General features: G+C 38.3%; 1 protein-coding gene across 4 annotated transcripts in view; it reads left to right on the top strand.

Annotated features, from left to right (window-relative positions):
* Window positions 1–19,734, top strand: part of LOC106869038 (sorting nexin-14) — a 64,440-nt gene that overhangs the window by 31,970 nt on the left and 12,736 nt on the right. For 2 of the 4 annotated variants that reach the window (XM_089350141.1, XM_089350140.1), the window contains exons 15-18: window positions 1,059–1,116; window positions 4,712–4,778; window positions 7,531–7,589; window positions 13,595–13,654. In XM_089350141.1, the coding sequence (XP_089206267.1) occupies window positions 1,059–1,116; window positions 4,712–4,778; window positions 7,531–7,589; window positions 13,595–13,654 (244 nt within the window). The remainder of the gene's footprint in view (window positions 1–1,058; window positions 1,117–4,711; window positions 4,779–7,530; window positions 7,590–13,594; window positions 13,655–19,734) is intronic. The other 2 variants (XM_089350143.1, XM_089350142.1) reach the window with 1 other exon arrangement.

Genomic DNA, 19,734 nt, shown 5'->3' with positions numbered 1-19,734 from the left:
GGTTTGTGTTTTATCTACCTTCCTACTTATTAGGATTTTGGTTTTAGCTAGGTTGACTCTAAGGCCCTTCAATTCTAGACCTTGCTTCCACAGCTGAAACTTCTACTCTAGTTCTGATAGTGACTCCGCAATTAGGGCAAGGTCATCAGCATAGAGGAGCTCCCAGGGGCAACCTGTCTTGAACTACTCTGTGATTGCCTGGAGGACTATGATAAATAAGAGGGGGCTGAGGACGGAACCTTGGTGGACCCCTACCTCTACCCGGAATTCATTGCTGTACTCATTTCCAACCCTCACCTTACTGGCAGCATCTCTGTACATGGCTCGCACAGCTCTCACTAACCATTCTTCTATCCCAAGTTTCCTCATTGACCACCAGATAAGGGATCGGGAGACCCTGTCAAAGGCTTTCTCCATGTCAACGAAAGCCAGGTACAGAGGTTTATCCTTAGCTAGGTATTTCTCCTGCAACTGTCTCACTAGAAATAAGGCATCAGTAGTGCTTTTACCTGGCACGAACCCAAACTGCATCTCATCTAAATTGATTCGCTCCCTAATTAGTTGGGCTATGACCCTCTCTGTAACTTTCATAACCTGATCTAACAGCTTGATGCCTCTGTAATTATTTGTATCTAAAGCGTCACCTTTACCTTTGTAGCAGTTGACTATGATGCTGCTACACCAGTCATTGGGTATGACTCCTTCGTGTATCACCTGGTTCGTAATACGGGTGACTAGGCTATAGCCAACACTGCCAGATATTTTGAGCATCTCTGCAGTGATTCCTGATGGGCCGGGGGCTTTCCCGGTCTTCATACTCTTAATTGCTTTATCTACCCTGGTACTATCAACTCTGATAGCTGGTCCCTCTATTGGGTCGACATACGGCAGGCTCTCTTTCTCCCATTCATTCTCTTTATTAAGCAATCCATCGTAGTGGCATCTCCAGACCTCTTTCTTTGCATCCTCATTTAGTGCAAGCGTACCATCATCCATATATGTGTGTGTGTATATATATATGTGTGTGTATATCTTTTCTTTTTTCTATTCCTTTCTAGTTGTTGATGGTCCTTACCAAAATGTGATTAAATTGAGAACATCTCCTCCACTTTTCAAGTAAGATTTTTGTTATTTCTCTTTTTGTTTATTTTTTAATGTTTTAATATTTAATCGTGATAATTGCTTTTAAATTAGAGACCAGGCCAGAAATTCGAGGGGAGGGGCTTTGACCCAGTACTTATTAACCTTGGAGGGATGAGAGACAAACTGGAATGTAGCAGAGTTTGAACTAAGAACATGAACAGCTGGAAAGCATTTTGACCAGTATTCTGTTTTTCACCAATCCACTATCTTAATTAATTAATTAATTAATTAATCAATGAATAATAATAACTCTTTCTGTTACAGGCACAAGGCCTGAAACATGAGGGAAGGTTGAGTTGACTTACATTGACCCCGGTACTTAAACGATACTCATTTGATTGACCCCCAAAACAACGAAAGGCAGAACCAAGCTCGGTTGCTAAGCAATGCTGATGATTCTGCCTTCATAATAATGGCTTCAGATTTTGGTAGAAGACCAGTTGATTGAGGGGGGGGGGAGAAGTTGTTTACATTGACCCCGGTACATGACTGGTACTTATTTCATTGACTCTGAAAGGATAAAAGGCAAAGTTGACCTCAGTGGAACTTTGACTCAGAACGTAAAGATGGATGAAACGCCAAGCATTTTGTTTCACTTGCTTAGGGTTTGGCCAGTTTGCTACTTTAATAATAATAATAATAATAATAATAATAGTTGCTGACTTTGGCAGGATGTTGTTGTTGTTGTTGAACTAACTGAGACCAGTATTCAACTGGTAGTTATTGACCTGGTAGCAAAAAGCACCCATGCCATTGCCATGTAAAAAAAAGAACATTCATTCTGGGTTCTGTAAAAGGTACTCAACACACACATTCTGTAAGGTGGTTGGTGTTAGGAAGAGCATCCAGCTGTAGAAACCAAACCAAAGCCAATTGGAACTCGGCCCAGCTTTTCAGCTTCCCTACTCGGGTGAAACCATCCAATCCATTCCATCATGGAAAATGGACGTTAAATGATGATGATGATGATGATAAAATATAAAGATGTTTTCATGTGATTTGGATATTTGTAAGGTGGTGATGGTCGTGCCTGGTGAGGTTTAGTTCTCTTGACATTGTCAAATTTGAAGCAATAGAAAGCTCCTGAAATTTCATCAAAAATAAACTCCTTAGAATATTTTGAATTCTTGTCTTTCATTTGTAACGTCAGGAATATGTTAACGTTGGAGGGTTACCAATGTAACAGGTTATAAGATTGAACGATGATCAACATTTTTATAAGAAATTATTTATTTTTGCCGTTACCTTCTAGGTTGCCATACCACGACGGGTAGGCCAGTGTAATAGTATATAAAACATGCAAGGTTAGGAATTTAGGTCTGTATCTGTATGTACCCTTTTCATAGCAGTAATTGTAGAGAGAGAGAGATGATAGGGTTATAGAGAAAAGGAATTGCTAGCTTGTATGCCTGCTTGTGTCCATGGCTTCAGATGTCCAGTCGCCGCCGACCAGCGACCAAGCTGTCGAGGCATCACCGCTGGTGACTAAAAAGAGGAAGTTTGCTTGGAGTATCCTGTTTATATAGCCATGAAGCCGGGCAGTGAGTGCAAAGGATTTAGCTTGTTTACCTCAATTCTAGATGGAGTAGAAGAGGTCAGAAAAGGGTCAAGTGGTGGAGACCGCTTCGGCCTAGCTATTCAAATATGGGTCAAGTGGTGGAGACACTGCTTCGAAAACCGTTGTTCCACCGCGGGAAAAGTTCTGACGCAGTGTTGATTCCAATTTGTGGCATAGTGGATTGAATCCACTTCACGCCTGCCAGAATCCAAGAACGACCGTGTGAACCAAAGGAGAAATGGTGACGAATGGAAAACAGGCTCCTTTTTTAACACGTCGCACGGTCGACACAAAAATAGAATGGTGATAGGTTATAATACTATAAAATAGGGAACTAAGAAGTTTGCCAGGAAGGACAAGATAGGAACGCAACTGATAAAGATGAATAACAGTAAGATTTATTGGGGCATTAAAACTGTATGTCTGTGTGTGAGTGTGAATGCGACATAATAAAACACAATGTAAGACAGGCCGTCATGTAAACAAAAGAGTGTATGTAAGAGTTACAGAGTGTAGATAAGAGTCAGTAACACGGATAAGGAAATACCAGTTCTGTTGAGGGTACACAGTAGTATTGATAATCTGTATGTAAGAGGTTAAGGCGTTAGGCAGAGCTAAGTCACTCGTCGTGAAGTTGGGGCTTCGATGCCGGGCTGGATTCTTGAATACAGATGTTCTCTCGCAGGTGTCGAATTCTGGCTGTTAATTTCGTGGTGAACAAATCATACAAACAGAGTTGAGAAGAGAAGCTGCGGTTGCTGTTTGGTTAGCTGTTGGTAGCTTGTGTACGTGTAGAAGTCATGTTGACGCTGGGGACGATGCTGGTAGTACGTAGTTGTACGAGGCTGTTGATGTCGTCGCTGGACTGGCTGATTGGTGTTATACTGGCTGGCTGTGTTACACGTGTGGTCAACGACCAGATCTGTGAGGATCTGAGCCGCGACAAATTGCCGCGGATAATTTAGGCTATTCATAGGTGCAGATAGGCTCCAGAGAAGCATCAGAAAAACACACTCTCATGTGACCTTATTCGGGGCTACGGTTGGTCAGTTTGCGTCCTGGCGGCAAATGGAGTGGAGACAATTGCCGCGTAAATAAAAGTCAGTCAGGTGATGACACAGCAGGCGGGAAAGAGATGCTTTCTGCTATGCTCGCATTTGTTTGTATATATAACTGTGAGAGAGGTGGTTTCACTACACATTTATCAATCACGAAACTTTTAAACTGAAAAGTTCTGCAGTTTGTAATTCAAATAGCAATGTACTTAGCTGTTGTTTAGCCTATGACCAAAGCCATTCCAGACATGACAATCTTGTCTTACTTCCAGTTCCATTCTGATTGCGTAACCATTTAGAGGCTCCCTCATTGCTTCACTATTTATTTCATTACTGTTACTGGTAACAGCTATCAACTCCTGGGTTCAATCCCATGTAGGAGCCTACTTAACATTCCATCAGTTTATTTCAAATATGAAGTTAAGGTCTTGGGGAAAATACTGAATGTCAGCCCCACACTATTTCAAAATCTTCATTTAAGGGCCCACCTTATTTTTTGAAACAGGTCACATTATTTGAAAACCATTAAGGGAGGCAATGAAAGAGGCAACAAGAAAATGTCCCTCAAATCACACCATTTTGAATGAAGAAAGGATACATAAGACATTGTGTTCTTCAAACTCCTAAAAAGACCCCATGAGATGGTCACTGTTGGAATGCTTTTTGATCATAGATCTACTCAATGACCAGAAGCTAAACAATAAAAATCTTCAACTAAAGAAATAATTTACAAGTCAAAGATTTTATCCCTTGCTATATTTCTCCTGAAACGTTTCCTTTCAATTATTTTTGAAGATAATCAAGAATTTAGTAAGATGTGTTTGTCATTATTAGAGTAAGTTATTCTAGAATATTATTAGAGTAAGTTTTTCTATTCTAATAATAAAGTAAATTAATTTTATTGAAGTCTCCTCTCATGTCATCATGTTCTTTAACAATTGTTTTGTATTTGTAGAGCTTACGAACATGCTTACAATCTCTTGGAGAGTACATTCCTGCCTTTATTCCACCAAAGTGATGAAGTAAGTTTCAGCATTTGATTCATTTCAGTTATTCCTGTGTCACAGAAATAAATTGTGACAATAGTTATGTTGTCACATGCTTTATCCAGTGAAGTGTAGTGATAGCCATGACCCTTCCTGTTGTATCTCATATAAAAGATTACTCAATTGCTTCGATTCAGGAGTACACATTGCGAGGAGAGTTGACATCTTGCCTCAATCACACCAAAGAGTAGAACTACTTTCCTGCACAAAGGGACATAACTGTCACCAAGCTGTAGGTGGCGACACTTTGTCATACAGACATTGCATTCTACATTGTCTTGGTAAACCCAGTAAATTCTATGGCTATTAAACACTTTCTTGAAATTTCAATAGCTTTACAATGGTTTATCAGCACCAGTGAAATACATTGGTGCTGGTGGCATGTAAAAAGCACCCAGTGCCATTCCGTAAAGTGGTTTGTGTTAGGAAGGGCATCCAGCTGTAGAAACCTTGCCAATACAGACAATAGTGCTGCTCCTGGCCTTGCCAACATCTGTCGAACCATCCAACCCATGCCAGCATGGAAGACAGACGTTAAATGATGATGATGATGATGATGAAGGAGTGCATAGTTTTGGTTATGGATGATAGTCTGTATATTTCTGCTTTTAAACATTTTCTGGAACTTTGTCTCAGAAAAATGTGTTGAAAGAATGGCTGAATGTACCAGTTCTTGGATTAGAATTTGGTTCTTTGTTTGAAGCCTGGCTGTAAAAATGATTGAGCTTTTCAGTAAATGTTTAACGTTAGCGTGTAGTACAGGTGAGCCTTTCTCAGGCAAGATTCAGAGGATCTGCAAAAGACCACAGGCACAAATCCTTCTCCCAGACCATCACCACCACCACCACTAACATCATCACCATTTTATGTCCACTTCTGATGCTGGCATGGGTTGGACAGCTTTTACAGTATCCAATGACTGGGTGGACTCCATCTCACTCCATGGTTTGTTTCTACAGCTGATTGTCTTTCTCAATAGCAACTACTTTACACACAATGTATGTTTGTTTTGCCTTAAAAATTCATTTGTCTGTAAATATTATTATTCATCGTCATCATCATCATCGTTTAACGTCCGCCTTCCATGCTAGCATGGGTTGGACGATTTGACTGAGGACTGGTGAAACCGGATGGCAACACCAGGCTCCAATCTAATTTGGCAGAGTTTCTACAGCTGGATGCCCTTCCTAATGCCAACCACTCAGAGAGTGTAGTGTGTGCTTTTACGTGTCGCCCGCACGAAGGCCAGTCAGGCGGTACTGGCAACGGCCACGCTCAAAATGGTGTCTTTTATGTGCCACCCGCGCAAGAGCCAGTCCAGGGGCACTGGCAACGATCTCACTTGGCTTGCCGGGTCTTCTCACACACAGCACATTTCCAAAGGTCTCGGTCAGTAGTCATCGCCTCGGTGAGGCCCAATGTTCGAAGGTCTTGCCTCACCACTATTGTTTAAATATGAAAGAGTGAATATGTGAAAAGATGTAGAGACTTTGAAATATTATTGAAAGGATTTAGACTTACTGTTGTGGGCTTTAAACAAAAATGATCTCCTTAACCAGAGATCAATGGCATATTAGAGACTGTTCACCTGGCTCTCCTTTGTAAAAAGTCTAAAATATTTAGTTTGGTTTGTTTGCTATTTAACTTGAAACTCTACAATTATCAACTTTGTCTTACATTTTATTTGGCTTCAGTGTTGTAATATCCTGGGGTATATTCTATTCACTGTACTCCCCACTGCCTTTACACATGTGACTTTGCATTCATGCAGTATGTGAGAGCCTCTATAGGTTCACTGACCTACTAGAAATAGCAGCTGAATCATCTTTGAATCACACCCTATCATCTTGACTATTAGACTTAATTGGATAATTTATAATTAGATATATTCCCATATAAAAACAAAATGACAGCAAGGTCTCAACTGGAATAAGATAAATGATAGATCTGCTTTGCATAAACAACAACAACTGCAATATATTCCTTCATTAACGTAGTTGATCTTTAATCCCTTTCCAAACTGTTTCAGCTTGAAATTTCATCATTAACCCCCTATATTTACCTTATTTCTACACCAATGATCACATGATTGTGTAGTTAACAAATCTTCTTGACAATATGCTTTTAAGTTTTCAGTCCCACAAATCTGAGCGTCGGTCCCACATACCTGAGCGTCAGTCCCATATACCTGAGCGTGGGTCCCACAGACCTGAGCGTCAGTCCCACAGACCTGAGCTTCAGTCCCAGTTGTTGGTTCTCTTTCTCTCTCCACTTGTCTAATTCTTGATGCTCCACTGGATAAAGGGTGGGGAGATTCAAAAAGACATCAATATATTTTTCCTGACTCGTCTCATTGACTCTTGGACATTTCTGGTTTGAGTCCTGGACCACTTGCCAAGTTTCCATGGCATATAAGCGATTCAGATCACAACAATCCTCTTGAGCAAGGTGCCAGTCCATCACAGGGTGGGGAGCTGGAGCAGCATGGGATGCTTAAGAACACAGCCCTGTACTCCGTCTAAGAATTCAAGCCAAGATCTTGCATTTGTAAATGTAAAATCCTAACCAAAATGTCACACACATTTGCTTTCTGACTCTATGAAAACAACAGAATTTTGGTAAATGTTACCAAATCACTTGTGTGTGATGGCTGTAGATTTGGTTAGAAATGAGATTATCTCAGGAATTCCTGATGTTTATTGCAGGTTATTTGTGTTTTTATTTGCAGTATTACAAAATGTTATGTGGAGACCGATGTGTATCACAAGCTGTCAAAGTCGGAACTAAGTAAGTAACTTTTGAATTGCATCTTTGATATAAAATGTTTTCCACACAAAACACATCCATGCTGCAGATCTTGGTAATGGCATCAGTGAGATTATGGATTTGACAACCTTTCGGCTTATTTTTCATATGAATACAGCACAAGAGATGTTTGTGTGGGTGTATCATCCTCCTTGTAACTTCCACTTTTCTACACTTCCATGAGTAAGGCAATTCACTGAAGCAGACTTTCTAAGGCTGAGTACCTTTCTTGTCATCAACATTGTTCACAAATAAAGTAACAAGTACTGTTTTTCCACAAACGACTGGAAATGAACAACACTGCTTGTATGACTGGGATATTTGTTTACAACTATGATGCAATGTCAAGACAAGGGGTCACACAAACACAGATATACAATGGGCTTCTTTCAGCTTCTATCTATTAGCTTCACTCAGAATGCATTGAACAGCCCAGGACTAGAGTAGAAGACATTTGGTCATGGTGACGTGCAGCGGAACTGAACCCAGAACCATGTAGTTTAGAAGCAAACTACTTAATATTTATTCATTCGTTTATTTAATAACCATTTTTCCATGCTAGTATGGGTTGGAAGGGAACTTTTTTTTTTATTCTACAGAGTGATCACTCCTGATATCAACAAGGAATGTCAACATCCATGCACTTTTGCGTGTGCACATAAACACACACATGCACGCGCATGTGTGTGTTATTAAATATCCATGTTTTGTGCCGGCATGCATTGGATGGTTCCAAAGACTGCATCATTCTCTAGTGTCTGCTGCTTTGGTATGGTTTCTGTGACTGGCTGCCCTTCCTAATGCCAACCACTTTATAGAGTGTGGACTGGGTACATTTTATGTGGCACCAGCACTAGTGAAGCTACCTTGTAGCATGCAAGACTATGAACTCTGAGACAGGATGGTGATGGCTTTATGCTAGGAGATAAAGGGCTCACAGTATGTAAAAAGGGGGCAGAGCAGGTTTCTTCTTTGGGAGGGGTTACTCAGATTTAGAAAAGAGGGTGAGAATGATCAGGTGGAGCTGCAAAGAGATAGTGGTGCTAAGGAGTCCAGGTGGCCCCTGAAGGTATGAGGTGGGTAGAAGTGAGTGGGGGATTTTCAAGAATAAAAGGGGGAAATGGGTGAAGGTAGGCAACAATTGAAAAGATTGGGTAGGGCTGGAAGTGTTGGCAGGGGTTGATCAGTGATGAACAGGTTGGGGAAGGTAGTGGGATGCAGAAGGGACTGGGTGGGGGAGGGTAGCAGGAGTGTAATGATGATACAGTAGACGGTGGGGTGAGACATGACATGTTGGCTTTATATATATATGTGTGTGTGTGTGTGTGTGTGTGTGTGTGTGTGTGTGTGTGTGTGTGCACGCATGCATATGTATATGTGTATGCACACACACACACACATGATTGGCTTCCTATAGTTTTCTTTTACCAAATTCACTCACAAGGTATCGGTTGGCCTGGGGCTAATCTCAGGTGGCACAGAATGGCATGCAGTGGCACAGAACTTAAAGCCACATGGTTGTGAAGCAGGTTGCCCTTCCATACAATCATGCCTGAGCCCTTAACATGTATCAAGATTATCCAGATGTATATATACAAGTGTATATGTGTGTGTATGGGTGTATAATCATCATCATTGATTAAAATTCACTTTTCCATGCTTTATAGGTTTAATGGAATTTGTTGATGTGGTGTATGTGTATTTAGATGTATTTAGATGTATATAAATTTTCTTAAAAGTTATTGTTTAAAAATCAGAATGTCAGGAATCTTTTGGAAAGAAGTGTTTATATTGTGTCTATTATTCAACTTTTTGAACACCAAAAGTGCTTCCTCATCTAATACACTCAATGTGAATATTTCTTCCTCAAACATTGGTGACATTTTGTTTCTAAAAATATTTTTAAAATAAAGTTTTAAGAAAATCTTTCTTTTAAATACTGTGACTGCATAGTAATACTTTTTGAAAAAAACTTTTCAATATATAAGTTACTTTGTGATCTCATTGCAACTGGTGTCATCATCATCATCATCATCATTTAACATTCATTTTCCAAGCTGGTATGGATTATACACACACACACACACACACATATATATATAATCCTAAAAATGCCAGGTTTTTTGTTTTTATCAATGTTTGTTCTTTCTCTGATTTAATATGTACTATTTTTGTTTTTTAACAACTATTTAATAAAAGCAGCTTTTTATGACAATGAATATTACATTTGAGAAATCTTTAAAATTTGATTTGGCAGGAATGTTGTTAATGACAAATTTTCTGGTAAAAAAATGAAAAAGTGAAATCTTTTTTGTTCACAGCTTTGAATTGTGTCCCCTTTTCTTGAGTTTCCGTTCTTAAAGAGAAGCTGAGAGGGAAACAGTGAAACAAATTTATTGAACTAAGGACATTTGTTTTTTTTTTTTTTCATATTGTTATTAGCTAACTAAACTATAAAATGTAAATATAACTCAAGACCAAGGAAAACTAGGTGGGGTTGGGAGATTTTGTGTTGATGAATATTGTGAGGCCCATTAGGTTTTAAATTTTCTCTCTTTGAATAAAACATCAGGATTCTTGTTTATTCAGTGTCTCTGAGACTAACTGAATTGTTTCTGTAACAAAACTTTCATTTGCATAGGACTGAATGAAATTGTTTTCAATAATAATGTTGGTGTACTTACATTCCTGTAACTTAGTGGTTCAGCAAAAGAGTTCAATAGAATAAGTACCAGGCTTACAATGAATAAGTCCTGGGGTTGATTTCTTCAACTAAAAAGTCCTTTAAGGTGGTGCTGCAGTGAAATGACTGAAACAAGTAGCAAAATAACATATATATATATATATATATATATATATATGAAATGTTCTTATGAACAAGTGAATCTTATATATATCCTTATATTAACTGGTAGAATCTCCTTTTGAAGAAATGTATTTTCACTATATATATATAGTTTTAGGGGAAAGAACCAGGGTTCATGAACTCATCGATGAAAATCCACTGTCACTTATAAGTTCATGAACCTTGATTCTTTTCCCTAAAACTATATATTTATATTTTATACTGTGAAACTTAATTTAATTTTAATTTTTAATAAATTGAATTTCAGTTTTTGCCTGTAAATTTGGATTTTTATCCCTAATGTTGTTGTTATTATTATATATATATATATATGTAAGAACGACCGTGCGAACTCAAAAGGAGAAATGGTGACGAATGGAAAAACAGGACTCCTTTTATTTAAATGCGTCACACGGTCGAACACAAAAATATATATCAATGATGATATACAAATATGTTATACTACGATAACATAGTGAAGTCGTAAATTGCCAGTAAAGGAAGACGATAGAAGACAACCGATAGAAGATGAATAACAGAAATATTTATTGTGGCATTAAAATGTATGTCTGTGTGTGAGTGTGAATGCGACATATTAAAACATAATAAAAGACAGGCCGTCGTATAAAGAAAAGAGTGTGTAAGTGATACATGTATGTGTATGCGTGATATTACAGCAGATAAAAAGAGTCAGTAACACGTGTGAGCATTTATACCAGTTCTTAGAGTACACAATAGGAAGAGTCTGTATATGAAAGAAGTTGAGGCGTGTATGTGGCAGAGCGATCACTAGTTGTGATGTTGTGGCTTCCATGCCGGGCCGGGTTCTTGTTATACAGATGTTCGTCGCAGGCTGAACTCTTGGCTGTTATTTCGTGGTGAAGATGAATCACACAAACGGAATCGAAGAGAGAGAGATGTGCCGCAGTAGTTTGGTTATTGGTGTACATAGAAAGTCGTGTTGACTAGGTTGGCGATGATGCTGGTTAGTAGTCATAGTCGTGTTGCTGATGGCGATGTCGGTGGTAGTCGTAGCTGGTGATGCTGTTGATGTAGTCGCTGGAACTGCTGCTGCTGATCTGTGTGGTACACGGAACAGGTCTCTAAGAGATCTGAACCAAGACAAATTTGCTGGGTATAATTTGGTCTATTTATAGTTGATGGTAGGCTCCCCAAGGCATCAGAAAAATACTCTATCACGTGACTTTATTAGGGGCCACGATTGGTCAGTTTGCGTTCTGGCGGGAACGGTTCGAAGCAGTCGCCGCTTCAAATAATAATCAGTCACGTGATGACAGGGAAATATGTTTTCCACTACGCCCGCGCTTGTTTATATATTTATAACAGCAAGAGAAGATGGCTTCTTTGTATACAATGGCGATCGAGGTGTTAGTTTCACTACATATATATATATATGTACACACACATACATACATAGTGTTGTATTTGGGGATGGCCATGTTGCCAGTTTAGCCAATGAAAGCATACACACACTATTTATTCGGTGTTTGCTTGCTTCAGCTTTGTTTCATATTAATCATATTTCGGTCAGAGTTCTTTCGTTAATATGAAACAAAGCTGAAGCAAGCAAACACCGAATAAATAGTGTGTGTATGCTTTCATTGGCTAAACTGGCAACATGGCCATCCCCAAATACAACAATATCTGTTTCAACACACAAGTTCACATCAAGAATCTTGCAAAACAAATACATAAATGTAATATATATATATATATATATATATATGGTTGTGTTGCAGGAAGTTGTATATAATGTGAAAGATAGGGAACTAAAGAGAGTTGCTACCCAGGGGGAGATAATCGTTTCTAAGCATATCCTTCTGTATATATATATAGTGAAAGGCTTCAAGAAAAAAATTCCATGTAGCGAATTCTTATACACACACACACACATACACATGCTGTTCTATTAAATAAGTGTCCTTAGGGTGAGAACAGAGATAGAAATTGTCTAAATGAATGAATGCAGTTCTTGAGAAGAGTAATGCTTAAAAGAAATTTTGTACTTTTTCTGCTGCAACACATCTTTCAGTGTTGCTCTAGAATATCTCTACAATCCATTCAGCTGAAAAACGTAAATTTGGAAGTAAAAAATAAGAACTTCCATTTGGTTCAGTGTCTATAGACAAAGTAGAAGGGAAATATATATAACCTGTTTTAGTAGACGGATTCATAAAATTCTTTTTCATTGGTTGAGAACATAAAATATAGTCTGAGGGGGCATTGGTTTGACCAATTAGAATCAATTTTACTCAAAACTCTCGTCAAGCACCAATTCTGAATGTGTGCTGGTGACATATATATTTTACAGTATATTTCAAAAGTGATATTTCTTTTTAAAATATAAAATTGAACTGACAACTGTCATTCACCACAGGTTGATGCCCCTATACTAAGCCACAGAGGGTTTAATCTAATTTCCAAGGAGACAGCAGAGAGACAGTCAGTGAGCCATTATTCCCTTAACTGGTCATCCAAGATTTTAGTTCAATCTTATTAATACTGCTATTGCAAAATTTTGAATTCCAAAGGGCCAGCCTTGTCACATTGTGTCATGCTGAGTCCCCTTGAGAACTATGTTAAGGGTATATGTGTCTGTGGAATACACAGCCACTTGCCCATTAATTTCATGAACAGGCTAATTCTGCTGATTGAATCAATTGAAACATTCATCGTAACTGACAAAGAGCCGGGCCATTGCAAAATTTTACATTTGCTGTTTCCTGTGGACACTTTTCAGATGGTTGTATATTCCCCCCTTTTTTCCCCCTTTTTTTCAGCCTTATAAGTCTTGTAACAGTCAACTATAATGTTAAACTTTTTCAGTTCCAGGTTACAGTTAATGTTTTCCATCCAGTATTTTGGTAATCGAGGGCAAATACCCTCTACTTAGAATATGATTCTTTTATTCATAAAAGCCCCCTTAAACCTTTATCGATAAGACAATCTTTAAATAGTCATGTTTGTTTTGATCCAAAACATCCAATTATACTTCACAATGCAAACTTTCACTTTTATTTGAATTCATTTCCAAGAATATTAACTCCATATCCATAATCAACTTGTAGATTTATGAAATGTTTCACTTATGTTGTATTTTTTTCAACCCTTATCTTTGTAGATTGGAACAGAAAGTCAACTTTTTGCCACTTTTACAAAAAGATATTTCCAGATCAACTTGGTAACCACACCTTAGTCTTGCATTCGAGCACCATGCCATTTTGTTTCCATAGTTGTGTTGATAGATTAAGCATTTTCACTGAACCCTTTTCCATGACCTAAACCCAGTTTGGGAATCCCAGCATGCAAGGCTAGAGTTCTCTGAAAAGTTTTGTATTTGTTTGCCAACTAATATTGTTTACGTTTTTCTTTTGTCTGCACAGTTAATTATGGTTTAATTATCTATTCTTTATTATATTTATGATTAAAAAACAACAACAATTTACTATATCGTTCTTCTTGGCATTGAGATGTCAGTTCAAATAATGGCTCCATATTGGTACTTAGCCATTATTGGTCATTTTTATAGAACCATTGAACCAACGATCTAAGGAGTCTTTATGTAAGATATATTGAAAGTATTCCTGTCTATAGAAAAGCTTCTGTTTCTGTTAAAGAATTTGGTTACTCAAGTGGAACTATAACTCACAGAATGAACACTTTGTATTTGGTTCTCAATATTTGCTGGTTCTGATGGAAGGGTCGTGTCTTTTATTGAAGGTGAAACTGTGAGCTGCTATTTCAAAATTTGCAGGAATGCAAATCCCAGAAGTGCCTATCATTTAACTTTTTCACTGCTTTACCATTCCATATTCTGCAACAACAATCAGCCTGGCATTGTTTTGTATACTGTTCTACCTTCAATCTACCATTCCACATTTACTACTATTATTGACTGGCCATTCCATATTTTCCTCTACCATCAATCTCCCATTCCATATCCTATTCTACCATGACTGATCTACCATTGTGTATCTCATTTTACTATCATCTTGCCATTCCATATCTTCCTATACAATCAATTAAGCATTGCATATCTTGTTCTACCATCGATCAACTATTGTGTTTCCTTTTCTACCATAGATTACCATTCCATATCCTCTTCTACCATCAATCTCCTATTCCATATCCTGTTCTTCCATCAGTCTGTCGTTGCATATCCTGTTTTATCATTGATCTCCCATTCCATATCTTCGTCGACCACCGATCTACCATTCTATATCCTGCTTTACCATTGAGGAATTTCAGTCATTGACATTCTGCTTGAATGTGTGAAGGTCAATGGCTGTAGGAAATTGTTTTGGGAAGGAGAAAATGGGTGAAGTAATTTGTCTGATGGACTCTGTTATTAATTAGTCTGGTAGTAATTCACTGGGGTGAATTAATTAGCTTGGAAGTTCGTTTTAATTGGTCTGTATGAACATGCCTTCAGTGAACTAATTTACTCTTGCTTCAAATCAATTATTTCATCACCATCGTCGTCATTTCAACGACCACTTTTCCATGCTTGCATGGATTGAATGGATTGAATCCCCGAGGTGGATTTTCTTTGGCCTGATATCCTTTCTGCTATTTAAAACTCACTCAGTTCCGAGAGATTTAATATTTCCTTCATGGCCAGCTGTGTTTTCATGCAAGATTAGAAACAAAGGATACTTCTTGTAAGATGGTGACACTCATTTGCGACTGCCACTTGATGTCAGGTTGGGGAAACAGCAATATATGGATATATACGTGTGTGTGTGTGTGTGTGATCACTGCATTCATCCTTACACCCATCGCCAACTATTGGTTACTTTCTTCCCACCCTCTCATCAAATTACATGCCCCTCCCACTCCCCCTAGTCCACTGTCCATATTCTTTTACTCACCTTCTTGTCTCTTGAGAGTTTGCAGGGAAACCATGTTTCTCCTGTATAGCTCATCATACTTTGACCTTTCAACTTCCTGGCACAAGGGCGCCTCTCCTATTCACTTGATGAAGATTTTTCCTTTCTTTGTCTTCTGAATTACTTGGTGACCTCACTAGTGCTGGTGCCACATAAAAAGCACCCAGCTCATTCTTTACATCCAGCCATGGAAACGATGCCAAAGCAGACATTGGAGCTTGATGCAGTCCTGTAGCTCATCAGATCATTTCAAACTGTTCAACCCGTGTCAGCTTGGGACATGGATATTAAATGCTAATGATATATGAAGGGCTTCTTTCAGTTTCCCTCAGCCAAATTATATGCTCAAGCTTTTGATGGGCCTGGGGCTATCATAAAAAAATCAATGTACCATACATTGGGACTGAACCTGAGACTGTGTGGTTAGGAAACGAACTTAACCACAATAATTATTCTGTCATTGTAGGTTATTTTTCTAGGTTTATTTTCGTGGTCTTTGAGGTTCACTTTTATCATTCTCTGATATAAAACTAAATATTTCTTAAACTCTTGTATGGCTCTGTGAAGCTTGTTTTGAAATTTCCCATAGAAAATTTGTTGTTGTTGTTGTTATTTATTCCCCCCCTCCTATTACCAAAAAAGAGGAAGAAATGCTCTTTAGCCAGAAAAAGTATATTTGTTGTTGTTGTTTGGCTTCATAAAGAGTCTGGTGGTTGTTGGTGAAGCACCAAAGGTGTAGTTGTTAGTTTCTCATCCGAAAAGATGTAGTTTTCGTTGTTTAGCTTCATAAAATGTTATTTGGGCCCAAAAGATGTTGGTTCAGTCCCTAAAACCTGGTTGTTGTTGTTGTTGTTCTTTAGTCCTGTAAGGTACAATTCTCCATGATAACTCCCATCATTAAATATAATTTTAAGCATTTTCATTAATTCAATATTTATTCTGTTTGATGTTTTTTTCTTGTTTGATGAATTTCTTTCATTCTGGTTCAGTTGTTTTTATGGTTTCAGAATAACAAAGCACCTATTTTTTTCTTTTTAAACATTTTTTTATTAAATCGATTAGAAAGCTCTCTTTTATAGATAGATTCCTCTTTGTAAAGATGATTATTCTTACAGGATTAATTTCAGCACTTTCCTTATGTTGCACACACAGAAACACACACTCACACCTGTATACATACATGCACACACATACACGCACACACACACACACACATGTTGCATGAATGCATGCCTGCATGAACACACAACGTTACATGCACACCCACACCCTCTGTCATTAAACAAAATTCTTGTACATGTTTATTAAAAGACACCTGAGAATTACCTGAAGGGAAGTAAGCACACAGGTGTTAGTAGAAGCCAGAGCTGATTAAATGCAGCGTATGTTTCATGGTGAGGGAATTCCTCTCTTCTGCTGCTTTGCATGGAATTACTGACGGCATCGGATGTCAGTCTTCAGCATTGCAGAACCGAAATGGAAATACTGGTCTGATAAATCCAGTTTGCTCTTTGCTCAGACACAGAAGGTGTGACCTGTATTTGAGTGACTTTGTTGATGTCCTGTGTATGGCTTTAAGTTGCATCCAGTAGTTGTGGGGCCCTGGTTTTGGAGTTCCAGGGTTTTGGGGAGTGAGGAACCACCCCTTAGCCCCCTATTGCTCCCAGGTCTCCTCTGACCTGGGAGCAGTAGCACCTGTCAGAATCTCAGCTATGAGTTAATTAGCATGCCATAGAATTAGCTATGGAAGAAGGTCACTCAGAGACCCCCCCTCCCTCAACAGACCCAGGACAGATGCGGCCCTTCAGCTCTTTAGTTGCTCATCAAAGAGAAGGTCCCTCCATAGAAATCCTGCATCTTGATAACCACTGGGCTTGTGGCACCTGTTGCTGTACCAGACCAATACAAGTTTGAAGGACGAGAGAGTGGGACGGGCTCTGCACTACAATATTTCTTGTATAGGTTGTTCAACAAATTCCATCACAGTTTCTTCATAAGTCCAGTGGCGATAGGGAAAGAGGTGAGTGGAATATGTTGAAGGTGCTACTGGAAGGCTTCAGTTTTGACCCTGCAGACAGGTGGCCATAGGGTGATGGTCATTTTCCCCACACTTCTACACTGTACAGTTGTGTCTTGCTGAAACAACAGAGTCCAGCATTTCCTACTTGATGGTCTCATGATTTATGGTGATCATGTCTTCACCATTTATATATATATATATACATGTCTAGTACCTTTCTACTTACCTGTATGTAGTTGGGATCTTATACTTGTACATTTTGCAAATTCATCTGTTCTATAGTTTTGTATTTGTATCTAGGGCATTTCATTCTCAATATATGCTTGTCAACTCTTTAAACAGCCATGAATTCTACAATTTATTTACTGGTATAATTACTAAAGTATGAACACATATATGTATATACCAAACCATGAAATTCTAGATATTTGACTCACTCCTGAAGCAATTACATTTGATAAAATATGTTCTGTTTTTATACACAGAATTCTCTTTTCCATGTTTTAAAACCCAAAATACACATGTGTGTGTGTGTATGTATGTATATATATATATATATATATTTTTATATATATATATAAAGACAATGGAGATTGGGAAGTTAATAATTGTTTATTATTAACAGCAAATTAATCCTCATCCCTTACTGTCGGTTTGATTAACATTCAGTAAATATTAAATAAATATTAAATTTATATGACCTGAACATAATATATTCAGAGGGAAAAAATATATACCCTTGGATGTTTTATATGTGTTTATGGACTCATTTTAGCAGACTGAATATAAATTTAATATTTACTGAGTATTAATTGAAACAGCTGTAAGGGATGATGATTAATTTGCTATTAATAATAAGCAATTATCAACTTCTCAATCTCCATTTTCTTTTTCTTCTTTTATAAACTATATGTTTTTATACCTTTTATTTTAAGGAGATTAATTCCCTCAAAATATTAGGTATTGAACCAGTATTTCCTTGAAACCATCCTTTCATGAGGTTAACATAACCTCTAATCAAATTCAATATATTTATATATACTTAGGGTTTGGTAGATGAGTTCAGCAAAAATTTAGATTCAGGTGAATATGGTACTTAAGTTGAGGCACCAGAATTAAGTACGGTATTATCCATACAATTTCAAAGTGAGGTGATTAGTATCAAAATAAGCAACAAGGATATCCAGAGGTAATTCTGTACGATCGTTTCATGCAAGTCCATTTAATTGAACGATGTAATCATTACATCGATTTAAAATGCAGAGCAATCCTCAGCAGCACAAAGACATAGAATTTAATTAAATTAGAACAGATGGACACTTTAGTATAATAATACCTAAAATCTCCAAGAAGTTAAAGAGATAGACAAAGAACATGTTGCCTCTACTACAGCATAGAAGTTACTTATGACAGTTACATGTATGACAGGCTTTTGCTGTTTCTTTCTTTCAAATCCAAGAAAGAGACTCTTGTCTAAGGTGCCACACTCTGTCATATTGGACCTGAAGCCATGTGTAGCTGCAAGGTGAGATGCCACCTTAACCATACACACATACCTCTGCATATATATATATATATATATATATATATATATATATACATACATGGCCCTCGTGCCGGTGGCACGTAAAAGCACACACTACACTCTCGGAGTCGTTGGCATTAGGAAGGGCATCCAGCTGTAGAAACTCTGATAAATCAGATTGGAGCCTGGTGTCGTCTCCTGGTCCACCAGTCCTCAGTCAAATCGTCCAACCCATGCTCGCATGGAAAGCGGACGTTAAATGATGATGATGATCTATATATATATATATATATATATATATATAAATATATATATATATATATATATATATCTATATATATGCTGGTTGGTTTTTACATGTCACCAGCATTTAAAAAGCATTCAGCACATTATGTAAGGTGGTTATTAGGATGGGCAAACAGCTGTAGAAACCATGCCTCAGCAGACAATTGGAGCCTAGACAGCTGGCTGGCTGATGGCTGGCTGGCTGGCTGGCTGGCTGGCTGGCTGGCTGGCTGGCTGGCTGGCTGGCTGGCTGGCTGGCTGGCTGGCTGGCTGGCTGGCTGGCTGGCTGGCTGGCTGGCTGGCTGGCTGGCTGGCTGGCTGGCTGGCTGGCTGGCTGGCTGGCTGGCTGGCTGGCTGGCTTTCTTTCTTTCTTTCTTTCTTTCTTTCTTTCTTTCTTTGGGGGCACAAAACTACGCAATGCTTTGTCTAGCAGGGGGGGGGGGGGTCAAAAGAATTCGGTTTGTAGTCGCACACACAAATGGGCAGGTGGGTAGCTTCATAAAGTTTCTGTTTGTCATGCTAACTGCCAATGCTTTGGTTGG

The sequence above is a fragment of the Octopus bimaculoides genome, chromosome 4 (genome assembly GCF_046866305.1).
Source record: "Octopus bimaculoides isolate indiv1 chromosome 4, ASM4686630v1, whole genome shotgun sequence".
Taxonomy (NCBI): Eukaryota; Metazoa; Mollusca; class Cephalopoda; order Octopoda; family Octopodidae; genus Octopus; species Octopus bimaculoides.
This window is presented reverse-complemented; position numbering and strand designations above follow the sequence as displayed.